At 43.8% G+C, this 19,467-nt stretch overlaps 1 protein-coding gene across 1 annotated transcript in view; it reads left to right on the forward strand.

The window, feature by feature from the left end:
• Positions 1–19,467, forward strand: part of LOC134749034 (fibrillin-2-like) — an 84,417-nt gene that overhangs the window by 39,576 nt on the left and 25,374 nt on the right. The window contains exons 15-39 of the mRNA XM_063683928.1: positions 1,203–1,413; positions 1,926–2,030; positions 2,221–2,312; positions 2,485–2,649; positions 3,416–3,596; positions 4,708–4,815; positions 5,212–5,381; positions 5,971–6,103; positions 6,667–6,828; positions 7,263–7,418; positions 8,107–8,303; positions 8,808–8,958; positions 9,326–9,478; positions 10,264–10,444; positions 11,373–11,562; positions 12,783–12,956; positions 13,753–13,919; positions 14,659–14,798; positions 15,028–15,144; positions 15,586–15,732; positions 16,353–16,469; positions 16,922–17,025; positions 17,635–17,896; positions 18,119–18,443; positions 19,140–19,373. Of these exons, the coding sequence (XP_063539998.1) occupies positions 1,203–1,413; positions 1,926–2,030; positions 2,221–2,312; positions 2,485–2,649; positions 3,416–3,596; positions 4,708–4,815; positions 5,212–5,381; positions 5,971–6,103; positions 6,667–6,828; positions 7,263–7,418; positions 8,107–8,303; positions 8,808–8,958; positions 9,326–9,478; positions 10,264–10,444; positions 11,373–11,562; positions 12,783–12,956; positions 13,753–13,919; positions 14,659–14,798; positions 15,028–15,144; positions 15,586–15,732; positions 16,353–16,469; positions 16,922–17,025; positions 17,635–17,896; positions 18,119–18,443; positions 19,140–19,373 (4,142 nt within the window). The remainder of the gene's footprint in view (positions 1–1,202; positions 1,414–1,925; positions 2,031–2,220; positions 2,313–2,484; positions 2,650–3,415; positions 3,597–4,707; positions 4,816–5,211; positions 5,382–5,970; positions 6,104–6,666; positions 6,829–7,262; positions 7,419–8,106; positions 8,304–8,807; positions 8,959–9,325; positions 9,479–10,263; positions 10,445–11,372; positions 11,563–12,782; positions 12,957–13,752; positions 13,920–14,658; positions 14,799–15,027; positions 15,145–15,585; positions 15,733–16,352; positions 16,470–16,921; positions 17,026–17,634; positions 17,897–18,118; positions 18,444–19,139; positions 19,374–19,467) is intronic.

Here is a 19,467-nt window from a genome sequence, read left to right on the forward strand (position 1 = left end):
AGCTACATTCAGGACACGTCGACGTGACGCATAGACGAGTGCCGCGACAACCCGCGCGTGTGTCGCCGCGGCCGCTGCCGCAACACGCCGGGCAGCTACGAGTGCCAGTGCGAGCCCGGGTTCGAGCTCACCGCGGCCGGCTACTGCGGGGATGTGGATGAGTGTGCTCAAGGCGCGCTGTGCCAGGTATCACATGTAATCTAGCTACTCACATAGCTACATTCAGGACACGTCGACGTGACGCATAGACGAGTGCCGCGACAACCCGCGCGTGTGTCGCCGCGGCCGCTGCCGCAACACGCCGGGCAGCTACGAGTGCCAGTGCGAGCCCGGGTTCGAGCTCACCGCGGCCGGCTATTGCGGGGATGTGGATGAGTGTGCTCAAGGCGCGCTGTGCCAGGTATCACATGTAATCTAGCTACTCACATAGCTACATTCAGGACACGTCGACGTGACGCATAGACGAGTGCCGCGACAACCCGCGCGTGTGTCGCCGCGGTCGCTGCCGCAACACGCCGGGCAGCTACGAGTGCCAGTGCGAGCCCGGGTTCGAGCTCACCGCGGCCGGCTACTGCGGGGATGTGGATGAGTGTGCTCAAGGCGCGCTGTGCCAGGTGTCACATGTAATCTAGCTACACACACATAGCTACATTCTGGACACGTCGACGTGACGCAGGACGTGGACACATGGACGAGTGCCGCGACAACCCGCGCGTGTCGAAGCGGCCGCGGCCGCTGTCGCAACATGTCGGGCAGCTACTGCGGGGATGTGGATGAGTGTGTTCAAGGCGCTCTACGGCAGGTATATTTTTGTTGAGAAAACGTACTATCCTCGTCTATAGGACTTGAGATAAAAAAAAAAATTAAGCCGATTTTTGGTCAGGTTTCCAGGGATACGTTAAAAAAAATGACGCACTGCTTCTGTGGGACGTTTTGAGCCAATCATAAGCCAGTATAATTGGTTCAAAACGCCATGTTCGCCGCATGCAAATAATGTCGTTACCTCACAACCTCCTACTTTCATGTCGCGGTGATCAGTCGCGGTCACCCAGTGTGATTACAGTCGTAGTTATTTTACAGTTGACTTCACTTTTATGTCACCGTACACATTCGCACATCTACATCCCGTGTCCTCACGGAATAGGGTCAATGTAAAATAAAGAGTGCATACACATGTAAGAAAACCTTTCTCTTATTTCCAGGGCGGTCGCTGCGTGAACAACGAAGGCTCGTTCCAATGCGTATGCGAAGCCGGATACCGAACCACACCAGACCGCGGCGCGTGCGTTGACGTGGACGAATGTTCCGAACAGCGCGTGTGTAGGAACGGGCGTTGTCATAACACGCCGGGGTCGTTTCGCTGCGAGTGTACGCCGGGCTTTACGCTTAGTAATGATGGCCGGACTTGTCTTGGTGAGTATTCGGCTTGACCCTTAGATATATGTGGCTTTCCACTAGAGACTGGTCCTTATGCTTCATCTCCATAAGGACCTTTCCAGAGTGTATGCACATGCCGATAGAAAGCAACATATTATTACTTATAAGCTCTGGAATTAAACACGATGAATCACTGGGTATAATTATAATTGTATGTACTCGTACATATATGTATGCTTTTGTACAACAAAAAACACAATTACAGTACAGCAGCGGTGTTAGTGTATTTAATTGTCATGGGACATCATTAGATAGTTTGTGTAATAATGTAGTTTAATACTGTTCGAGAAATGGACCTCAGATCGCGAAGATTCCGTCACAAGATCATGCAAGCGGGAATCCATTGTTATATTTTGTTGATGGATTATAAATTCATTCATATTCATATTTAGAAATATGCAACCAATTTTAATACATCTTTGTCCTGTATTCTTTGATAACTTTACTACAGCATTGTCTTTCTGATTTATTTATGTCTTCATTTTCAGATGAAGTAAAAGATCTATGTTACGAAAAGTTCGAGGAAGGGCATTGTAGCGGTCCGGGATCCGCAACAGTCACAAGGTCTCAGTGCTGCTGCAGTGCTTCGAAAGGTACTTTCGCTTTAATATCGTGTGCGTCTCTGTTATTAAGTCTCTTCTGGTTCTGGTTTGTAGGATTAGCGGTAACGTGTTAACATTGGTATTACTTTTCACCGAATAAAACAATCTTTAAGTCGTTTTGATCAATAAAGTCAGGAGATTTACACCTATTTGTCATTTCATCGACTTTATTGATTTTCAGGTTTACACGGCTGGGGCGGTTTGTCCTGCAAAGCGTGCCCAGAGAAAGGAACCCGCGAATTCGAAATCCTGTGTCCTGAAGGCGCGAGCAAGGTATCAAAAACTAAAATCCTTTAAGTACCTATATCCTGAGGTTGAGAATGCCCAGTTAAAAAAATTACTCGCTTACATGTCTTTTTTCGCGAAATATGGCATGATAACTTTCTTTCATGGCGACAATTTATTCTAATCTAATCGATGTAAACTTGGAACCCTTTTAATTCAGGATAACGGCGGCTCAGACATAAACGAGTGCACCATGATCCCCGGCATCTGCGCGCACGGGGCATGCGAAAATCTGGCCCCAGGGTACAGGTGCATATGTGACCCTGGCTTTCACTCCGACGGCGACGGATGCAAGGACATCGACGAGTGCGATATGCACCAGTCCGTGAGTACCAACATGGCCTCGGCATGAACCTAGCCCCAGGGTCAGGTACATGCGGATAGCTTCCACTCCGACGGCGACGGCTGCAAGGATATCGACGAGTGCGACATCCACCAGTCCGTGAGTACCGACATGGCCCCGGCATGAACCTGGCCCTAGGGTCAGGTACATGCGGATAGCTTCCACTCCGACGGCGACGGCTGTAAGGATATCGACGAGTGCGACATGCACCAGTCCGTGAGTACCGACATGCCCCGGCATGAACCAGGCCCCAGGGTCAGATATATGCGACTTCCACTCCGACGGCGACGGCTGCAAGGACATCGACGAGTGCGACGTGCACCAGTCCGTAAGTACCGACATGGCCCGGCATGAACCAGGCCCCAGGGTCAGATATATGCGACTTCCATTCCGACGGCGACGGCTGCAAGGACATCGACGAGTGCGACGTGCACCAGTCTGTAAGTACCGACATGGCCCCGGCATGAACCTGGCCCCAGGGTCAGACATATACGATGGCTGCAAAAATAGACGAATTTGACCAAAAACTGGTTTGGTTGGCACGGTCTGCTGCAGCGGCTGATAATACTGTGCATAAGTTTAGCTGACAACGAGGGAGACGCCCTTAAACTATAATTTTCTTTGTTTCATATTTTATACAGTTTTATTAATCTTTTCAAATTGGGCCCAAACCCTGTTAGTTTGAAGATTTATTTATTTCTTTCTTTAAGTATTTTTTATGACAATGATGACATGTTTCGTGTTACAGTTGTGCAACGGCGGGCAGTGCCGCAACACGCCCGGCAGCTTCACGTGCGTATGTCCGTCCGGCACGCGCTACGAGCCGGACGAGCAGCTTTGCCGCGACATAGACGAGTGCGAGGGTGAGATCAATTTCATCGAGAGCGATTATGACCGCGGGGACATCCCCCCCATGTTCCCAGTCACAGGTTACACTTGTTTACAGTCTCGATGCATCCCACATAAGCCATCAGCATCGGAATAACGCCATTGTAACTTTTCAAGCGTTTGTCACCTGAATTGCTTAGTGTTCTTGCGATATCGGTTATAGTGTGTTGGGCAACAGAAATCGTGATAAACCTCCGACACGGCGGATTTATCGGGTCAAAGAGAAGAACAGCAGCAGGTTTTTATTTGTGCTACAGATGAACCAAGAATAGGAGTAAAAGCAAATCTTAGGCACCATGTCTTTGGGACTTTGCCGTGCCAGTCGAAAGCTTAAACTTGACATTAACATTACGCAGCCATAAAGTGACTTTCGTTGCTGCCCCCTACAGTATTCATGCTCACTCCCTATGTTACCCAAAATACGTCATACTTGGAAGGAATTACTACTACAGGGAAATTGCAATATCACTAAACAATCGACGGTGACTAACGCTTATGAGAGAAGGTCCCAAGCTATGACGATTATACCAACTACCATTTTTAAAATATACGCATTGCACGCAAATCGATTCCATTGCACTTATCATTATATTTTTAGTTTTATTTACTAAATTATTTAATGAAACAAAATTTTGGTTACAAGGATGCATTAAAAACGATAATTTTACTGAACTTCTAAACCTAATGGGACTGGATATTGGCTTCTGAATCAGAATGGAAAACTAACCGCGAATCATTTTGAATAAAAATTTGATTTACCTTAAATTCAAGGTTTTGACTTCATCGACAACATATAACATACAAGTAGTAGTTGTTAGAAAAATTACTTACTTTAATCTTCTATCCTCTGATTTTCGTGATGAACGAAATTCTTCGCACTTAGTGTCCTTTCCTTACTTTAGATATTTGCGCTCAACAAGGAGAAGATTATCGACATATCAAATATCAAATACGAGATAATCATAGTAATCTTTTATCTTAATAAAACCTAAAATATTTTGTCTGATCTCAAATTAGGTCCAGCAGTGTTTATAAAAAGTAATTGTAGGATTCGAAAGACTAATTATGTATTAAAATGTTCGTATTTGGCCCTAAAAATATTTCTTTAGAATTTTAGTAACAGTAGCGTGATCGATTTCTCTCTTGTCGCAGAGCAAGTGAATCCGTGCGAGAACGGACGCTGCATCAACACGCACGGCGGCTACGAGTGCAAGTGCGAGCCCGGCTTCGTGCTCGATGCGAGCGCTAGACATTGTCTCGGTGAGTTCTCTTTTGTGGAGCAAGTTAACCATCCTAGGCGCTGCGTCAACAAGTTCAGGGTTCTCCCAAGTTTTTGACCCGAGGATAATAGCTAGGCCTTCGGCTCACTCGTTTAATTTTTAAGGACCGGATTAATGTCTTTTTTGTCTCCCGCTTCCTTACCGCGGGCTAAAAGCTCGCTTTAACTTGCATTTAGAGCCCCTGTTTTAGTGTCAGTTGTACCATCCGCACTTGACAGACTGATCAGCGTCACCCGGCGCGCCTCGGCGGTTTACTATGAAACTTTCCATATAATAAAATTTTGCGAACTTTAACGACGACAAACAGTGGTGCAACCGACCCTTAGATAATTTGAATTTCCTTCGCTAATCAACTGAATATTAATGACATTTGCAGATAACCGCCGAGGGTCATGCTGGCGGCGCGTGGTGGACGGGCAGTGCGAGGCGGCGGCGCCGGGCGCGCTGCTGCGGCAGGAGTGCTGCTGCAGCGTCGGCCTGGCGTGGGGCTCCCCCTGCGAGCCCTGCGACACCAGCGACTGCCCCTGCCCGAAGGGCTACGTCAAGGTTGGTCTACGACGATTTTTTGTTTAATGAGTTTTTGGCAATAATGTCATTTTTGGTACAAGTTTTTATCGCTGACTGTACTTTTCTTTCCATATATAACTAATACTCATCGAGACAATTCTAAAAACCCCTAACACAATACGGTTTAGTTTTTTTTATCACAGAGTTCCTATGGCCACCTCCTGTCTCAATTATCAAATCAGCTCGGTGGTACCATAATATTGCATTGTCACCCGACTTACATATGTATGCAAATTTTCAGCTTAATTGGAAATAGGGAAGTGGGTCAAATTTAACTTGCAAGATTTGACCCGTACATACATACATGTGTAGTTACATTGCAAATTAATAAAAAAACTTGTAAATATAGAGCGGTAAGACGAGCGTCTATCAAACAAGATTTGCATACATATTTAACATTAATATAGGTATGAATATCAACTACATGCTAATCGAGCTTTACTAAATTTTTCCATTGATAGTCTCGGAACTTTCTTACGAAATATCATTACATATTTATTTACCAGTTGTTTCTCGATTTAACATAAATCATCCATACTTTAAATCGTACCTATTCGTGTGCTTGCAGTTGGATGGGACGACATGTCGAGACGTGGACGAGTGCGAGTTAGACCAAGACCTGTGCGGCGGCGGACGCTGCGTCAACACGGACGGTTCATACCGCTGCGATTGCCCTGACGGTCTTACTCTTGATCCCACCGGTAACTATCTCTTTCAAATAACTCATTTTTACGTCGTTTTTATCACCCTTATGTCATGTTTATTACAATGTCGTTGAACAACAGAAAGGGCCCTAGAATTGTACCTTTAGGGATCCCATTAAAAAAGGTAGACTTGACTATTAGACTCAATTTAGGTTATGCTTAGCTGTTAGTCTAGCTGTGATGTATCCAAAATATAATAATAACTAATAAGACATTACCAGTTATTCCCTAATTATGTAACTATTAATGCTTATGACTCATGATCAATGCAATCAAATGCTTTCGTTAGATCATAGAATCTTTCAACAGCATTTTGAGTCATTGCTGCTCTCTTATTTGACATACTTACTTATTCCATACATTCTGATCGCAACTTCTGTGAATAATTCATCGCTTTGTGACTTTGTGGTTAGTCTAGCGCTAATTTTGGTTTCGGAAAAAATATATATGAGGACCGAGCTTCCTTCTTTCAAGTTCCGATTTAGAACATTATTGATTTCATTTAGTGGTATATACTACCTAAGTCATTTAGCGAATTTAAATATGCCCATATGTTTCAGGCCACCGCTGCATAGATACGCGTCGGGAGTCGTGCTACACGGAGTACTCTGTGGGCCACTGCAGCGGCGCGCTGAGCGGCGACGTACACAAGTCTACCTGCTGCTGTTCTGTCGTCGGACGAGCTTGGGGCAGCGCGCGGTGCGAACCCTGCCCTAAACGAGGTAACCTCCTATATTAGAGCTTTCTCGCTTGCACCCTTAACCACGCCTCGGGAGTCTTGGTACACTGAGTACTGTGGGCCATTGCAGGAGCATTCCATGAAATTGTCTACCGTTGTCCCGTACAAACGCGAATTTTCAGAAAATTTGCAGGTATAAGACTTTCCTTTTCTATGACAAATGGTCAAAAATAATCGCCTGCTTTAAATGCCGTAAAAGAGTCGCAACACGGGAAATAAAATGCGTCTGCACGGGACAGCCCGTGGAATGCTTCTGCAGCGGCGCGCTGCAGGTGGCTTTGGAGTTTGAACGTAAAACCGTAACTCAATACTCTTCGCTTACACATAACAATAAAATTGTGATATTTAGTCTTTCAACCCAAGTGACCGAATGTATTTCCTATTACAAATTTTATTTACCTTACATTTTTTATTCAGGAACGGACGCATTCCGCAACCTTTGCATATCGGAAGCCAACCTCCCCCCTAACGTCTGGAACCGTCCCGGCGGCGGCCCGTTCGTCGGAGCTTTCAATAACAGCGACAACTTGAACGTCAACTTCAACGGCCACGACGACGGATGGGGCGGGCCAGGTGAGAATTGTTTTGTGCTAGTTACATACATAGGTACGAAAAACGGCTCGAGCTCATCATTACGCATTAGCGCTCCCATATTTGTTTGGAAACGGACCCCTATGTCTGGAACTGGCCAGACGATCAGTCCTGTGCATGATTCAACAATAACGACAATACGAACATTAACTTTAGCGACCGTCGCGGCTTCGACGGTTCGGGCTCACCTGGGTGCGTAGCCAACATGCCAATCGTTTACGTTCCGTAGCGAACGAAACGCAACTGTCACTGTCGGACTAATACGGAAGAGTGATATAAAGGCACAAAGCGTTTCGTTGTCTTTGCGCAAGTGATTGTCACCTTGGCTAGGCATCCAGTTGAGAAATAGTTGTTTTGTGAAAATCGCATAGGAATGTCAGGGCCACTTGCACACCATCCCACAAAACCGGGGTCTTAACCCCGGTTAAACCATTAATCCAGTGTCAAATTGTAAGTACTGGTAACCATGGTAACTTCAGATTTAACCGGTTAACTCCGGGTTTGTGGAACGGTTCAAGTGGCGCTAAGACGACTTATGGTTTTATTGGTTAATGTGATACACACATAGATATTTTCGTTCACTCATTCATTCCATTCGTGCCAGCTCTTGTAAATCGACCTTGTAACATTTACCATTTCTGTAAAATAGTTCATTACGTTTATTGTTTAGGTCGGCCTCCGGGTTACCCAAATGGTCCTGGGGGTCCAAATGGTCCCTTGGGCCCCGGTGTCCACGGTGGTCCCAACGTAATCCCGGGTCAGATAGACGTGAACGAGTGCTCGGCGTTCCCGGGGATGTGCGGGCAGGGCCGGTGCAGGAACACGCCTGGCTCCTTTGAGTGCGACTGCTTCCCTGGATACGAAAAGGTAAAAACAAAAACTTCTTTAAGAAAGAAAACAACGGCACTTAATATTCGGTCCATTTAGGTTCTTTTCGCTACTTTAAGTCCTTACTGAATGATTTTATGAATTCTAGTCTTGGTACCAAGTTGTAACAGCAGGCTTCTTATTTCCATTAAATTAAGATTGATTGTTAGATGTGTAAAGTGTAAGGCAAATTTGCACTTCGAATTCGACAGCCAATGTAGATGGCGCTGTATGTAATGAGCCTGTACATTATGCGGTAATTTTAGTTGACAAAAATTGACGTTTAACAATTCAGTTTCTGCAAAGTATATGATGCCGTACAGCGCCAACTACTCCAGTTGTCAAACACAGCACGATTTTTTCTTAGACATTACATCTTAATGTATCACAATTTGACTATCGTTAATCTACTGACATTTTTGTACCTTACTGTATTGAGAGTGATGCCAGGGAATGCTGGTCATAGCACCAACTGTAACACTTGTACAATATAAAATATTTCAGGACGGCAAAAACCATACTTGTGTGGATGTCGACGAGTGCCGCATCGTAGACGACGTGTGTGGTGCCGGTGAATGCTTTAACACTGAGGGTGGTTTCCACTGCCGCTGCCGGCCCGGACACAGGGCCGACGGACTCAGCAAGGTCTGCGTCGGTGAGTGATCATCTTGTATCCATTCAGAGATCATCGTACACGACTATTTTATTTTACTTGATCAGCATGTTTAACTTTTTGTACGACTTACTTCATAAACAAAAATGTACCTCACACGCAATAACAGGTACGTTTAAAGCTTACGCCGTACCATTTATCAATATTCTTGGTTGCGCCCAACGATGTATATTAACCTATTATTTTTTAACTCAAAGAGGAGTTGGTGGCGCATAAAACAAACTTAAAATTGCCTTCAACGTTTGCGAGCGCGACTTCCCGGTCCCACAAGACCATCTATAATAGCTAGCTGAGTTTTTCAAACTACCCGTACCCGCTTTACGTTTATTAAGGAAATGCTTTTTTTTAGATATCAACGAGTGCGTGGAGATGCCTGACTTATGCCGAAACGGGCACTGCGTAAATACCCCGGGATCGTACCGCTGCGAGTGCGGGCTCGGTATGGAGCTCGCGCCCGACCGGCTCTCGTGCAAGGACGTTGACGAGTGCTCAATTACATCCGGTAAGACAACAGTGTGTGTGTGTGTGTGTGTGACTGCTGCGACTATCTATGCCAAGAGGGCATATCTCTCTCTTCGTCTAAGTCGCTGCGTGTGTCATACCGGGATGTGTCATACCATGCGGGATCATACCGCTGCTAGTGTGGGTTCGGGCGCCCGACCGGCTTTTGTGCAAGGACGTCGACGAGTGCTCTCTCACATACGGTGCTACCTTTTCAAGTCCCCTTCGCTTTTAGACTCATTTGTAAAGGTCCTATTCGCGAAATGTCGTTTGCCAGAAAAGAGGTTCTTTTAGAAGTCAAATGAAAACTCAGAAAGCCACAATCTTATTGTGAAAACCAGTTTATTTACCGATGGTATAGTCAGCAGCAATAGTTGATAAGCGGGCGGCATCCACACAAGTATGATTTTTGCCGTCCTAAAATATTTTATATTGTACAAGTGTTACAATTGGTGCTATGACCAGGATTCCCTGTAATCACACTCAATACTACTGGTAAAAAAAGTGTCAGTAGATTAACGATAGCCAAATTGTGATAAATTTGAACACCTCGTCCGCTTAGCAACTTCTGCTGCTGACTACAATTTGAACGTAGTTTAGCGAAAAAGATCCATTCTCAATATATTATCATGGAAAATGAATGATTTTTATTTTTGATAGAACAAATTTCATTGACAGATTTGTGTGGGTTGAATCCTTTTTCCTAAGTTAGATACGTCCATTTGGCAATTTTGCGAAAGACTAAGTGACATTCTCGAGATACTTAAACCTATAAAACTCACCCAGGTATCTGCAGTAATGGCGCTTGTGAGAACCAGATGGGAACATACCAATGCGTGTGCGACGAGGGTTATGCGCAGTCCACGGTGAAAAGTCACTGCGAAGATATTGATGAATGCGCCGAGGATCCTACGAGATGCCAGCATGACTGTGTCAACACACCCGGGTCTTATCACTGCGTGTGCCGGTAAGCTACAATTTTATCACAAACCTGTATTTAATTCACAATATGTGTTAATTTGTTTGGGACCTAAACTTTAGGTCAAATATGTATAAAAAAGGTACCTAGGTATGTACAAAAATAAATTCCTGTGCCTTTACAGGGTCTGTATACTTGTGATACTCATCATTCGCTTGCCCTTGTCCCATTCACTTGGGGTCGGCGCAGCATGTCTTTTTCTTCCATACCTCTCTATCACCCGTCATCTCATCATTCACTTGCGTTCGTTTCATATCATCTCTCACACAGTCCATCCACCTTTTCCTCGGTTTTCCTCTACTCGTACCTCCCTCCACATTCATTGTAATACTATGAGCAATAAATATGTTTAAGTTTGAACAAAGATCTTAGATATAACTCCGTAATAGATGTTTACAGTCTAAGGAAAAAACGTGCCTCGAAAATCAAGAAAATTTGATTCTCGTTCAGAGGGCGCCACTAGTTTTGGCCCACTGTCGTATAGATGGCGTTGACTGTTTCGTTTGTTATTTAACAATTTTAACGCATATCAGTGAAAGAGCATGGGTCAAAATCATAAAAATAATTAATGCAAATAAAAAAAAATCATTTATCCATATTTAAATACATTTTATCGTATTTTTATAAATATTTATTTTTAGTTTTAAAGTGTGTCGACAGATGGCAGTGAATTTACTGGGGTTACAAAATTTACTATGACAGTACCGCTCTAGTATAAGTTACTCTATGGTTTGAATATGGCATATCTACATTAATTGTCATTCTGATGAAAATACAATATTGTGAAACCATTACGGTATCTTCAGATTTTTGATGATGCATTAGGAATGTGACCAAAGAAGCTGATTGCCAATTATTAGCAACCATTAAAATAGAGCTCATCAGTATGTTTGAGCATTTCACTCTTACTTTACAGTGACGGCTGGCACCTCCGCGCTGACGGGCGAACGTGTCGCGACATCGACGAGTGCTCCGGCGCCCGCGTGTGCGGCGGCGGCGAGTGTCGCAACACACCGGGCGGATACGTGTGTTCGTGCGGCGAAGGCTTGCTGCCCGCACCGGACAGAGCCAAGCCGACGTGCTTGGACGTGGACGAGTGCGCTGACGTGAGACTTTACTGTTCACTTTTTTTCTAACTACTCATTTATACCAACTGAAAACAGATTACTGTCTTTGCAAAAGACACTGGATGTCCGCACTAATAAACCCCCACTCTGGGATGTTAATTATTTAAATTAACCTCGTACTGCATTAAAATTAATTGAGATTTAAATTTGAACTTTAATGGCGGTCAATAGAGTTGAATATTATATCCGCCATAAATGACTTCGTATGCGGTAAAATTTAAAAAAATACCTGAATAATTTTAGTCTATGTAACTAAAATTAACCTAGTTTATAAGTAGCTGAGTAAGAAATGTGGAATGTATTGAATTTGTCTTAATAAAGAAATTATTTATTATTATTTGTATCTTGTATAAACTCACGGGTATAAACATCCCGGTCATTTGATAGGCGTGCGTGGGGATACAGATCCAACACGTAGAGTCCCTTTAGAGAAGTTTGCTGTTATGTAATACACCTGCTAGAACCCATTCACGGGTACAAATAGAACCCGTAAATCGGTCCCAACAGGCGTAGGGGCTATTATAAATACAGTGGAAAAGAGTGCCGGTTATGGTATTGAAGTTTGGCTGGTCAAAAAATTGGGCTATTGCTGAGAGGTCCGGACACCTGCCATAACAATGTCTGTACACGTTATCGAGGCAGGTGGTGACTCGCCGCCGACTAGATGGGCCCCTGAAACTGCCGTCGTGAAGACGACCAGGAGCAACACCGGTGTGAGCGGCTCAGGGGTGTCGAGAGGTGTGCGCCGCTTTCTACCCAGTGGCTGTTACCAGCCACTGTGCCAACTCGCGTCTTATGCATCTTTCACTTCCACCCCTGGAGCATATAGCTCTAGCGACTCCTCTCTGGACGGCCAATGAAGGCAAGCCAGAGCTGAGAGTTATTATTATTTATTATTATTATTATACAACCACAACATACTAACACGACAACCGTCCAAAAATGGGCCGCTACCGTGAGCCGCTCTATCGTTGTATACGTGTTCTTTTTGTAAAGTCTTTTGGAACGTCTAAATTAGCCCAACTCACACAAGACTTCCATAAAGCGCGCGACAGTTTAAAATATGTACATATGTTTCCATTTTTTCACTGTAATCATATAAAGATTACTTATATAATAAACGACATTTTGATTAATTTGAAATTTATACCAAAGATTGGAGTGTGAAATTCAGTTTCTAATGAAATTATTTCAAACAGAACCCAGACCTATGCGGAGCTGGCGAATGCCGCAACACCATCGGCAGTTTCGTGTGCCGCTGCCCGGACGGCTACAGCGTGAAGCCGGAACAAGGGCCAGCTTGTACGGACGACGATGAGTGTGAACTTGGAACTTGCGACTGCCACCCTAGCGCCGACTGCGTTAACTTGCCCGTAAGTCGTTATTGGTTGTTTGTTATTGTTGCTGTTTAAGTGTATTATGTGCCATTCTCAACCAAAAGGGTACTTATTGTCGGTTGTGAATAAGGCGCTATTTTCATACAGCTTCAATTTGAAATCAACCTTATCGACTACTGACAATGTGGTACCTTATGGTTGAAAACGTCACATATATCGAAATCGAAGGGCACCCTATTAAATTCGTCACGTCCAAACTGTGTAATGAATGCAGTGTTGAAATTCACTAAGGATTTGTAAGGGTCAGTATTATTTTCAGGACTTTGTGAAGTTTAAAAGTAGAAGAAGTTTATTGTAAAAACAAGTCGTTACTATGACGTTTCTATGTAAGACGCATTATGATTATGACATTATGATGTAATAATGATGAACCCACCTCCTTCATATGAGTTGTTGCTGATTTAGAAATCATTGAAAGTGCGAAAATGTATAAAACCTTGTTTTCCCGTTTACTTACATAAGCTTGATTTCATTACTTCTATGAGTAATGAAACAATGACGACCGGTCTGGCCTAGTGGGTAGTGACCCTGCCTGTAAAGCCGATGGTTCTGGGTTCGAATCCCGGTAAGGGCATTTATTTGTGTGATGAACACAAATATTTGTTCCTGTCCAGTCATGGGTGTTTTCTATGTATAACTATAAGTATTTATTTATCTAAATAAGTATGTATATCGTCGCCTAGCACTCTGTTTGGGGCTAGGTTGATCTGTGTAAGATGTCCCCTAATATTTATTTATGAGTATGACAATAACCACGTGTTGTTATCGGCAGGGCTCATTCCAATGCCGCTGTAGAGAGGGTTGGCGCGGTGACGGCAGCGAATGCGAAGATGTGGACGAGTGCCTGACGAACAATGGCGGCTGCCATCCGCACGCGACCTGCCGCAACACGGACGGCTCCTTCATGTGCCTGTGCGACACTGGATATAAGGGGGACGGGTAAGCATATTGTAATTATCTATCTCATTCTAATACCGCTGGAGAGAGAAAGTGTTTGACGACCAGTGGTGGGTGCCATCCTCACGCGACCTAGGAGAGAAATAGGACTCAATTAGACGATAGCTCTGTCAAATCGAAGATGTCGTCCCATGGAATTTCACATTGCCTCTTAGTCATGCATGGATGCCGCTTATATTTCCTCTACCACGGACTTTTCACATAGCCAATATCAATATTTTTTTGATTATTGTCGTTTTTTCATCAATTTCATTGCTTTCATCGTCATAGTTCTTAATGTCATCCTCATTTAAAAGAGCGTTGTCATCGTTATTTGCATCATCATTGTCCTTTGCATCCACATGGTTATTGGCGTCGACGTTGTAATTTGTGTTTTCAGTGACTATGTTTCACCAAAATTGTTATCATTACCCTCGTCCTTATTATCATCATTCTATTTATCCGCTAACGGTGGTATTCATGGAATACTTTGTCCAATATCTTTGGCAGTGTGCATTTGATTAAAGAAATTGTCACCCAATTCTTTGATCATCTTGATTCATCAATTTTCATTAGTTCCTTCCAAATGTAATGCCCCTCAATGCACCTACTTAAACAATAAAACTAAGTCAATCAGTAATTTTGTCATTTTGTTTACTATTTTAATTGGATAATGACCAGCCAATGACGACGTTTTAAAATTAGAATAGTCTACAAAAAATAAATATCATGTTAATTACAGTTACATGTGTACGGACATCGACGAGTGCGAGAACGACCCCACATTGTGCGAGAACGGTCACTGCTCAAACACTCCTGGCGGTTACGAGTGTGACTGTGACGTCGGCTTCACCAGGTCGCCTGACGCCACTTCATGTCTCGGTAGCTAATATTATAATTCCCATGTCAATATAATGCCCGTATCGACAAAACGGATACCCTCACAAGCATATAATTGTAATATTGTCTTCGGTTACCAGTTCGGTTCCTTGTCAGCTGTCGACTACTAATGCTGTAAAGGGTTCGAAACGTCGGGATGTATTTTAAATTAATTATACGCGATATAATCCGTCTTTAAATAGTTTTATTTCATAATAATTGTATTTTACAGACATGGACGAGTGCGCCACATTTGACAACGTGTGCGTGTTCGGTCGCTGTGTGAATACATATGGCATGTTTAAGTGTATATGCGACAAGGGATACCAGTCCGACAGTGTGGATGACTGTAAGTCTTTGCTAAGTGGCCTAAGTATTATCATCGTCGTTGTTAACTGATCGAAAAACTTATTGCACGGAGATAAGATAAATAAACGAGTAGTTAGGTGTGTAAGAAACGAATTGCATAGGTACCTAGTTTCTTAAGAAAAAAATATAATTCTTTCTATAGTTTTATATTTTGTCATACTAGTCTATTTTAGTTCTTCCATCTTCACAAAAGTGTTCTATTTGAATAAAATTTGTCTGTTACAATATACCTAGTCTATTATGAATTACTACTTTTATTACTGTTTAACATATTTTTTGCTTTTTGTCTTTAAACATAAATCCCCATTCAGATATTCCCTTTTGTTCTCACATTGTTTTACCTTGAGGTCATTTAGGGTTTAGTCTAATGTATTATTTTAAGTACCTATTATACTTTAGTTTGAAACGATTGATATTGCAGTGATGCCCGGTTTCAACTGCACGGACGTGGACGAGTGCAAGTCGCCGCAGTCGTGCCAGTACGGCACTTGTATCAACACGGATGGATCCTACATCTGCCGATGCCCGCCTAATTATGAGTTAGTTTCGGACGGCACCGCTTGTTTCGGTAAGTATTTAGGTTAAATTTTGATAACCACTACGACAAAACCGCCTTTTTCTTCTTCTTCTTTTCATCCTGTTATTCTCTGTTGGGGTGTAGGGCTCGAATCATATTCTTCCACTGACTTATGTCCTGGGCAGCTCGGGTAACCTCCTCCCACCCCATCCCCAATACAGCTCTTGTTCCACAGAACGGCGCCAAGTAAATTTAGGGCGACCATGTTCCCGCCAAATTTCCACCAAACACCACCGTAAACCGTTTGGGTGTGTAAACCACCTTTTTAATAAATGAAAAAAAAAAAAACATTACTGTGGCGCTTAATCATTATTTTACAAACTCACTTGTAAGTATGAAGATGAAGTGGAAGGCTAGCGCAGACCCACCTGCACCCAACTACGCTTACCTTGTTAATTATTATTTCCTTTGTAAAAGATAAGTGTTCTTAGGCTTCATACTTTAGATTTACACAAACAATTGTCAATCACCAATGGTCGTCATATTTCCAACGTCATAAGTCACCGTCTCGTCGTCGTCGTAGAGACGTCGTCTGGGCTATGGAATATTACGATGCAATTTGATCGTTGTTGATTGTACATTTGTTTTAACTTTTTTTTGTGTATTGTCAGACTCTCGGAAAGCGCGCTGCTACGGCAGAGTGGACCTTCGGTCGGGTACCGAACACTGCCTCAACGGCGATGAGCTCTCTGAAGATGGAACCATGGCTGCCTGCTGCTGCTCCGTGGGTAAGATCATCAAACATTACCTACTTTAAAGATAAGAGGGTCACTAACAAGGTGACCGCCGAAGGCCTGCTCAAAATCCCGAGGGACAGATTCCCACGGAAGCCCACTAAGTTTAGGTTTATAGGTTTCACTCCTACTCCCTATACTATGGAAACCCGATTAGGCTTATGAGAGGTTCGTAGCTATTTTGGTGGGAAAAGCCGATTGTTCAGTTTTCCCTTTAGGTACTGTTTTTCTTCTCGACAGTGGTCTCTACTTACGAATACTTACAACTTGTAAAAATGCCCTTTAAACTTTTTTCAACTATATCAAGATCATTCTCGAAAGTACTCCAGTGAACTGCTTGCACCTCACGTCCATTGGTGCTGCCATATTATATAAAAGGTTCAAATTCCTCTGACAGCCGTTTTATTGGCATCGGGGATGGACTGATGAATAATGTTGTGTTCCAGGTGCTGCATGGGGCAAATACTGCGATCTTTGCCCGGAGCCAGGCTCCGAGGCTTATCGGCAACTGTGCCCCGGAGGGCCTGGATACCAACCTGTGCTGGAACCGGTAAGAGACATGTTAGAATGTTTGATAAAAATGCGAATAGGCAATATTGCCAAATATATAGTCTGGCAAACACAACTTTTCAGTAAGTAAGAACCGGGAAAATTATACTCATCGCTTTCTTTTGGGTGCGTAAGACAAAGACAGTATAATTTTCTCTGTCTATGTTTGAAATGAGACAGTCCTGGGCCAAACTATTTATTTTCTCTGGTTATGACTAAGTTAATTAATCTACATAGCAAAAAAAAGTGTGTGCGTATAATCTTTACGCGCAATTGAAGTAAAACTTCTTTGACGATGACGTTTATCGTTATGTTGGCAGTTTGACGTGTGTCCTGTTGTGCGTGTGTCACTACTGAGCGTTACTTCCGTCAGGAAAAAAATCCGAGTTACCCTTTAGTCGCGCCTAAAGAAGTTTTACTCCAAAAAATACACCGACGAGAGCGCCATTGACAATTAGCTTTAATCGGCTGTATTTTTTTTGTCTGATTAGCGGTTTTTTTAATTCATTTAATTTTCGTACCTTATGTGAGGCGGTGAGTTTTAAAGATCGGCATTGTTGAGAAGAATGTTAGAAATATAGTGTTAACTGAGCCAATCATCCCATTTCAGCCATCATACGTCGTTACCCTATCCGATATCGACGAGTGCGCTCAACACCCCGCTCTATGCGAGCACGGAACTTGTACCAACACGTTCGGCTCGTTCGTATGTGCGTGCGGGGAAGGCTGGGCGTTAGCACACGATCAGCGGAAATGTGAAGACATTGATGAGTGCTTAGAACCGGAGATATGCGGGCCTGGAGTATGCAGGAATCTGCCGGGGTCTTATGTGTGTCTATGCCCGGAGGGATACGTCGCCATGCCTAGTGGAAGTAAGTATCTGATTTGTATCACATCAAACTGGTCTGATCTATGTGGTATAGTATTAATTTTTTCAAATGATTTTTACACCTCAGACCGTAATCTGTTAAACAAAAGCCTTTGTTTCTTTTGTGCAGCGGTTAGCAATGCTACCGCTACTGACCGAACGGGTACAGACTTATTTATTAATTCGATTGTCCTCAAATAAAAAAATCTGCTTTTTAACTTTTCAGAGGAATGCGTCGACGTCCGCCAACGGCAGTGCTATATGGACTGGGACCCGGACACCGAGCGCTGTTCCTCCGCCGTCGGCGTTCCCCAAACCAAGTACCTGTGCTGTTGCTCCGTGGGACGCGCCTGGGGCGAGCCTTGCGAGGCCTGCCCGGACAAGAACTCTCGGGAATATTCTGTGTTCTGTGGCGCCGAGCCGGGCAACTACAGGGACCCAACTAATAATGAGACCAAGCCTATAGATGAGTGTTCGATCATGCCGCAACTCTGCAAGCCCGGACGATGTGTGGACACTCCTGTTGGATTTACGTGCTTATGCGACCATGGGTGAGAATTGTTTTTTTTTTTTATACTTTACCTAAAGGACTCCTGAGCGAGCCTTGCGTGTTGCGAGGCCTGCCCGGACAATAACACTCGGGAATATTCTTTGTTCTGTGGCGCCGAGCCAGGAAACTACAGGTACCCGACTAATAATGAGACTAAGCCTATTGATGAGTGTTCGATCATGCCGCAACTCTGCAAGCCTGGACGATATGTGGATACTCCTGTTTGATATACGTGCTTATGCGACCATGGGTGAGATTCGATCCCTAGCATGCCATTCATATCCCAATTCTATAAAATCTGATATGTTAATGCAGCTAGCTTCAGTAATACTCACTTGCCTAATATAGATAAAATTGGTTGGTTGTTTCTCGCAACACAATATAACTGGTATTTTGATAGGGCGCGTAAAATTTTGCATACAAAAATGGACGCCACTCAGTTATAAGGCGGTTATCAATTGATCAGAAGTCGCCATGTCACGGTTTAACTACTTGGTTGAGAGCATACTATAGTTTTAATTTGCATTAAAACTAAATTTGATAGAATACTCACTGTATGTAAGGGGTGTAAGAATTACACTAAATAATGAAATAAAACTATGAACTGTGAGTAACTATCGCGGTTACCGAAGACAATATTATACATTAAATAATATTTAAAAAAAAAACGAATTATAAAGTGTATTATTAATTCCAGTTACGAATACGACGCGACCTCCCACCAGTGCCGCGACGTCGACGAATGCGGCACGATCTCGACTCCGTGCCGCGGCCTCGCGCAGTGCGTCAACCTGCCCGGCGCCTACGAGTGCCGCTGCCCGCCCGGGTACCGCCTGTCGACCAGCCTCGATACCTGCGAAGATGTCGACGAGTGCGCCGACCCGAGGCTGTGTGAGCACGGGGACTGTCGGAACACAATCGGGTCCTACAGGTTAGTTACCAGTTGTCTGGAGTAGAAGCTAGAGGCCGTCTAAGTACATTGTCTTACTGAGTACCGCCTGTCGACCACCCTAGATACCTACGAA

This window comes from Cydia strobilella, chromosome 17, assembly GCF_947568885.1.
Source record: "Cydia strobilella chromosome 17, ilCydStro3.1, whole genome shotgun sequence".
In the NCBI taxonomy this organism is placed as follows: domain Eukaryota; kingdom Metazoa; phylum Arthropoda; class Insecta; order Lepidoptera; family Tortricidae; genus Cydia; species Cydia strobilella.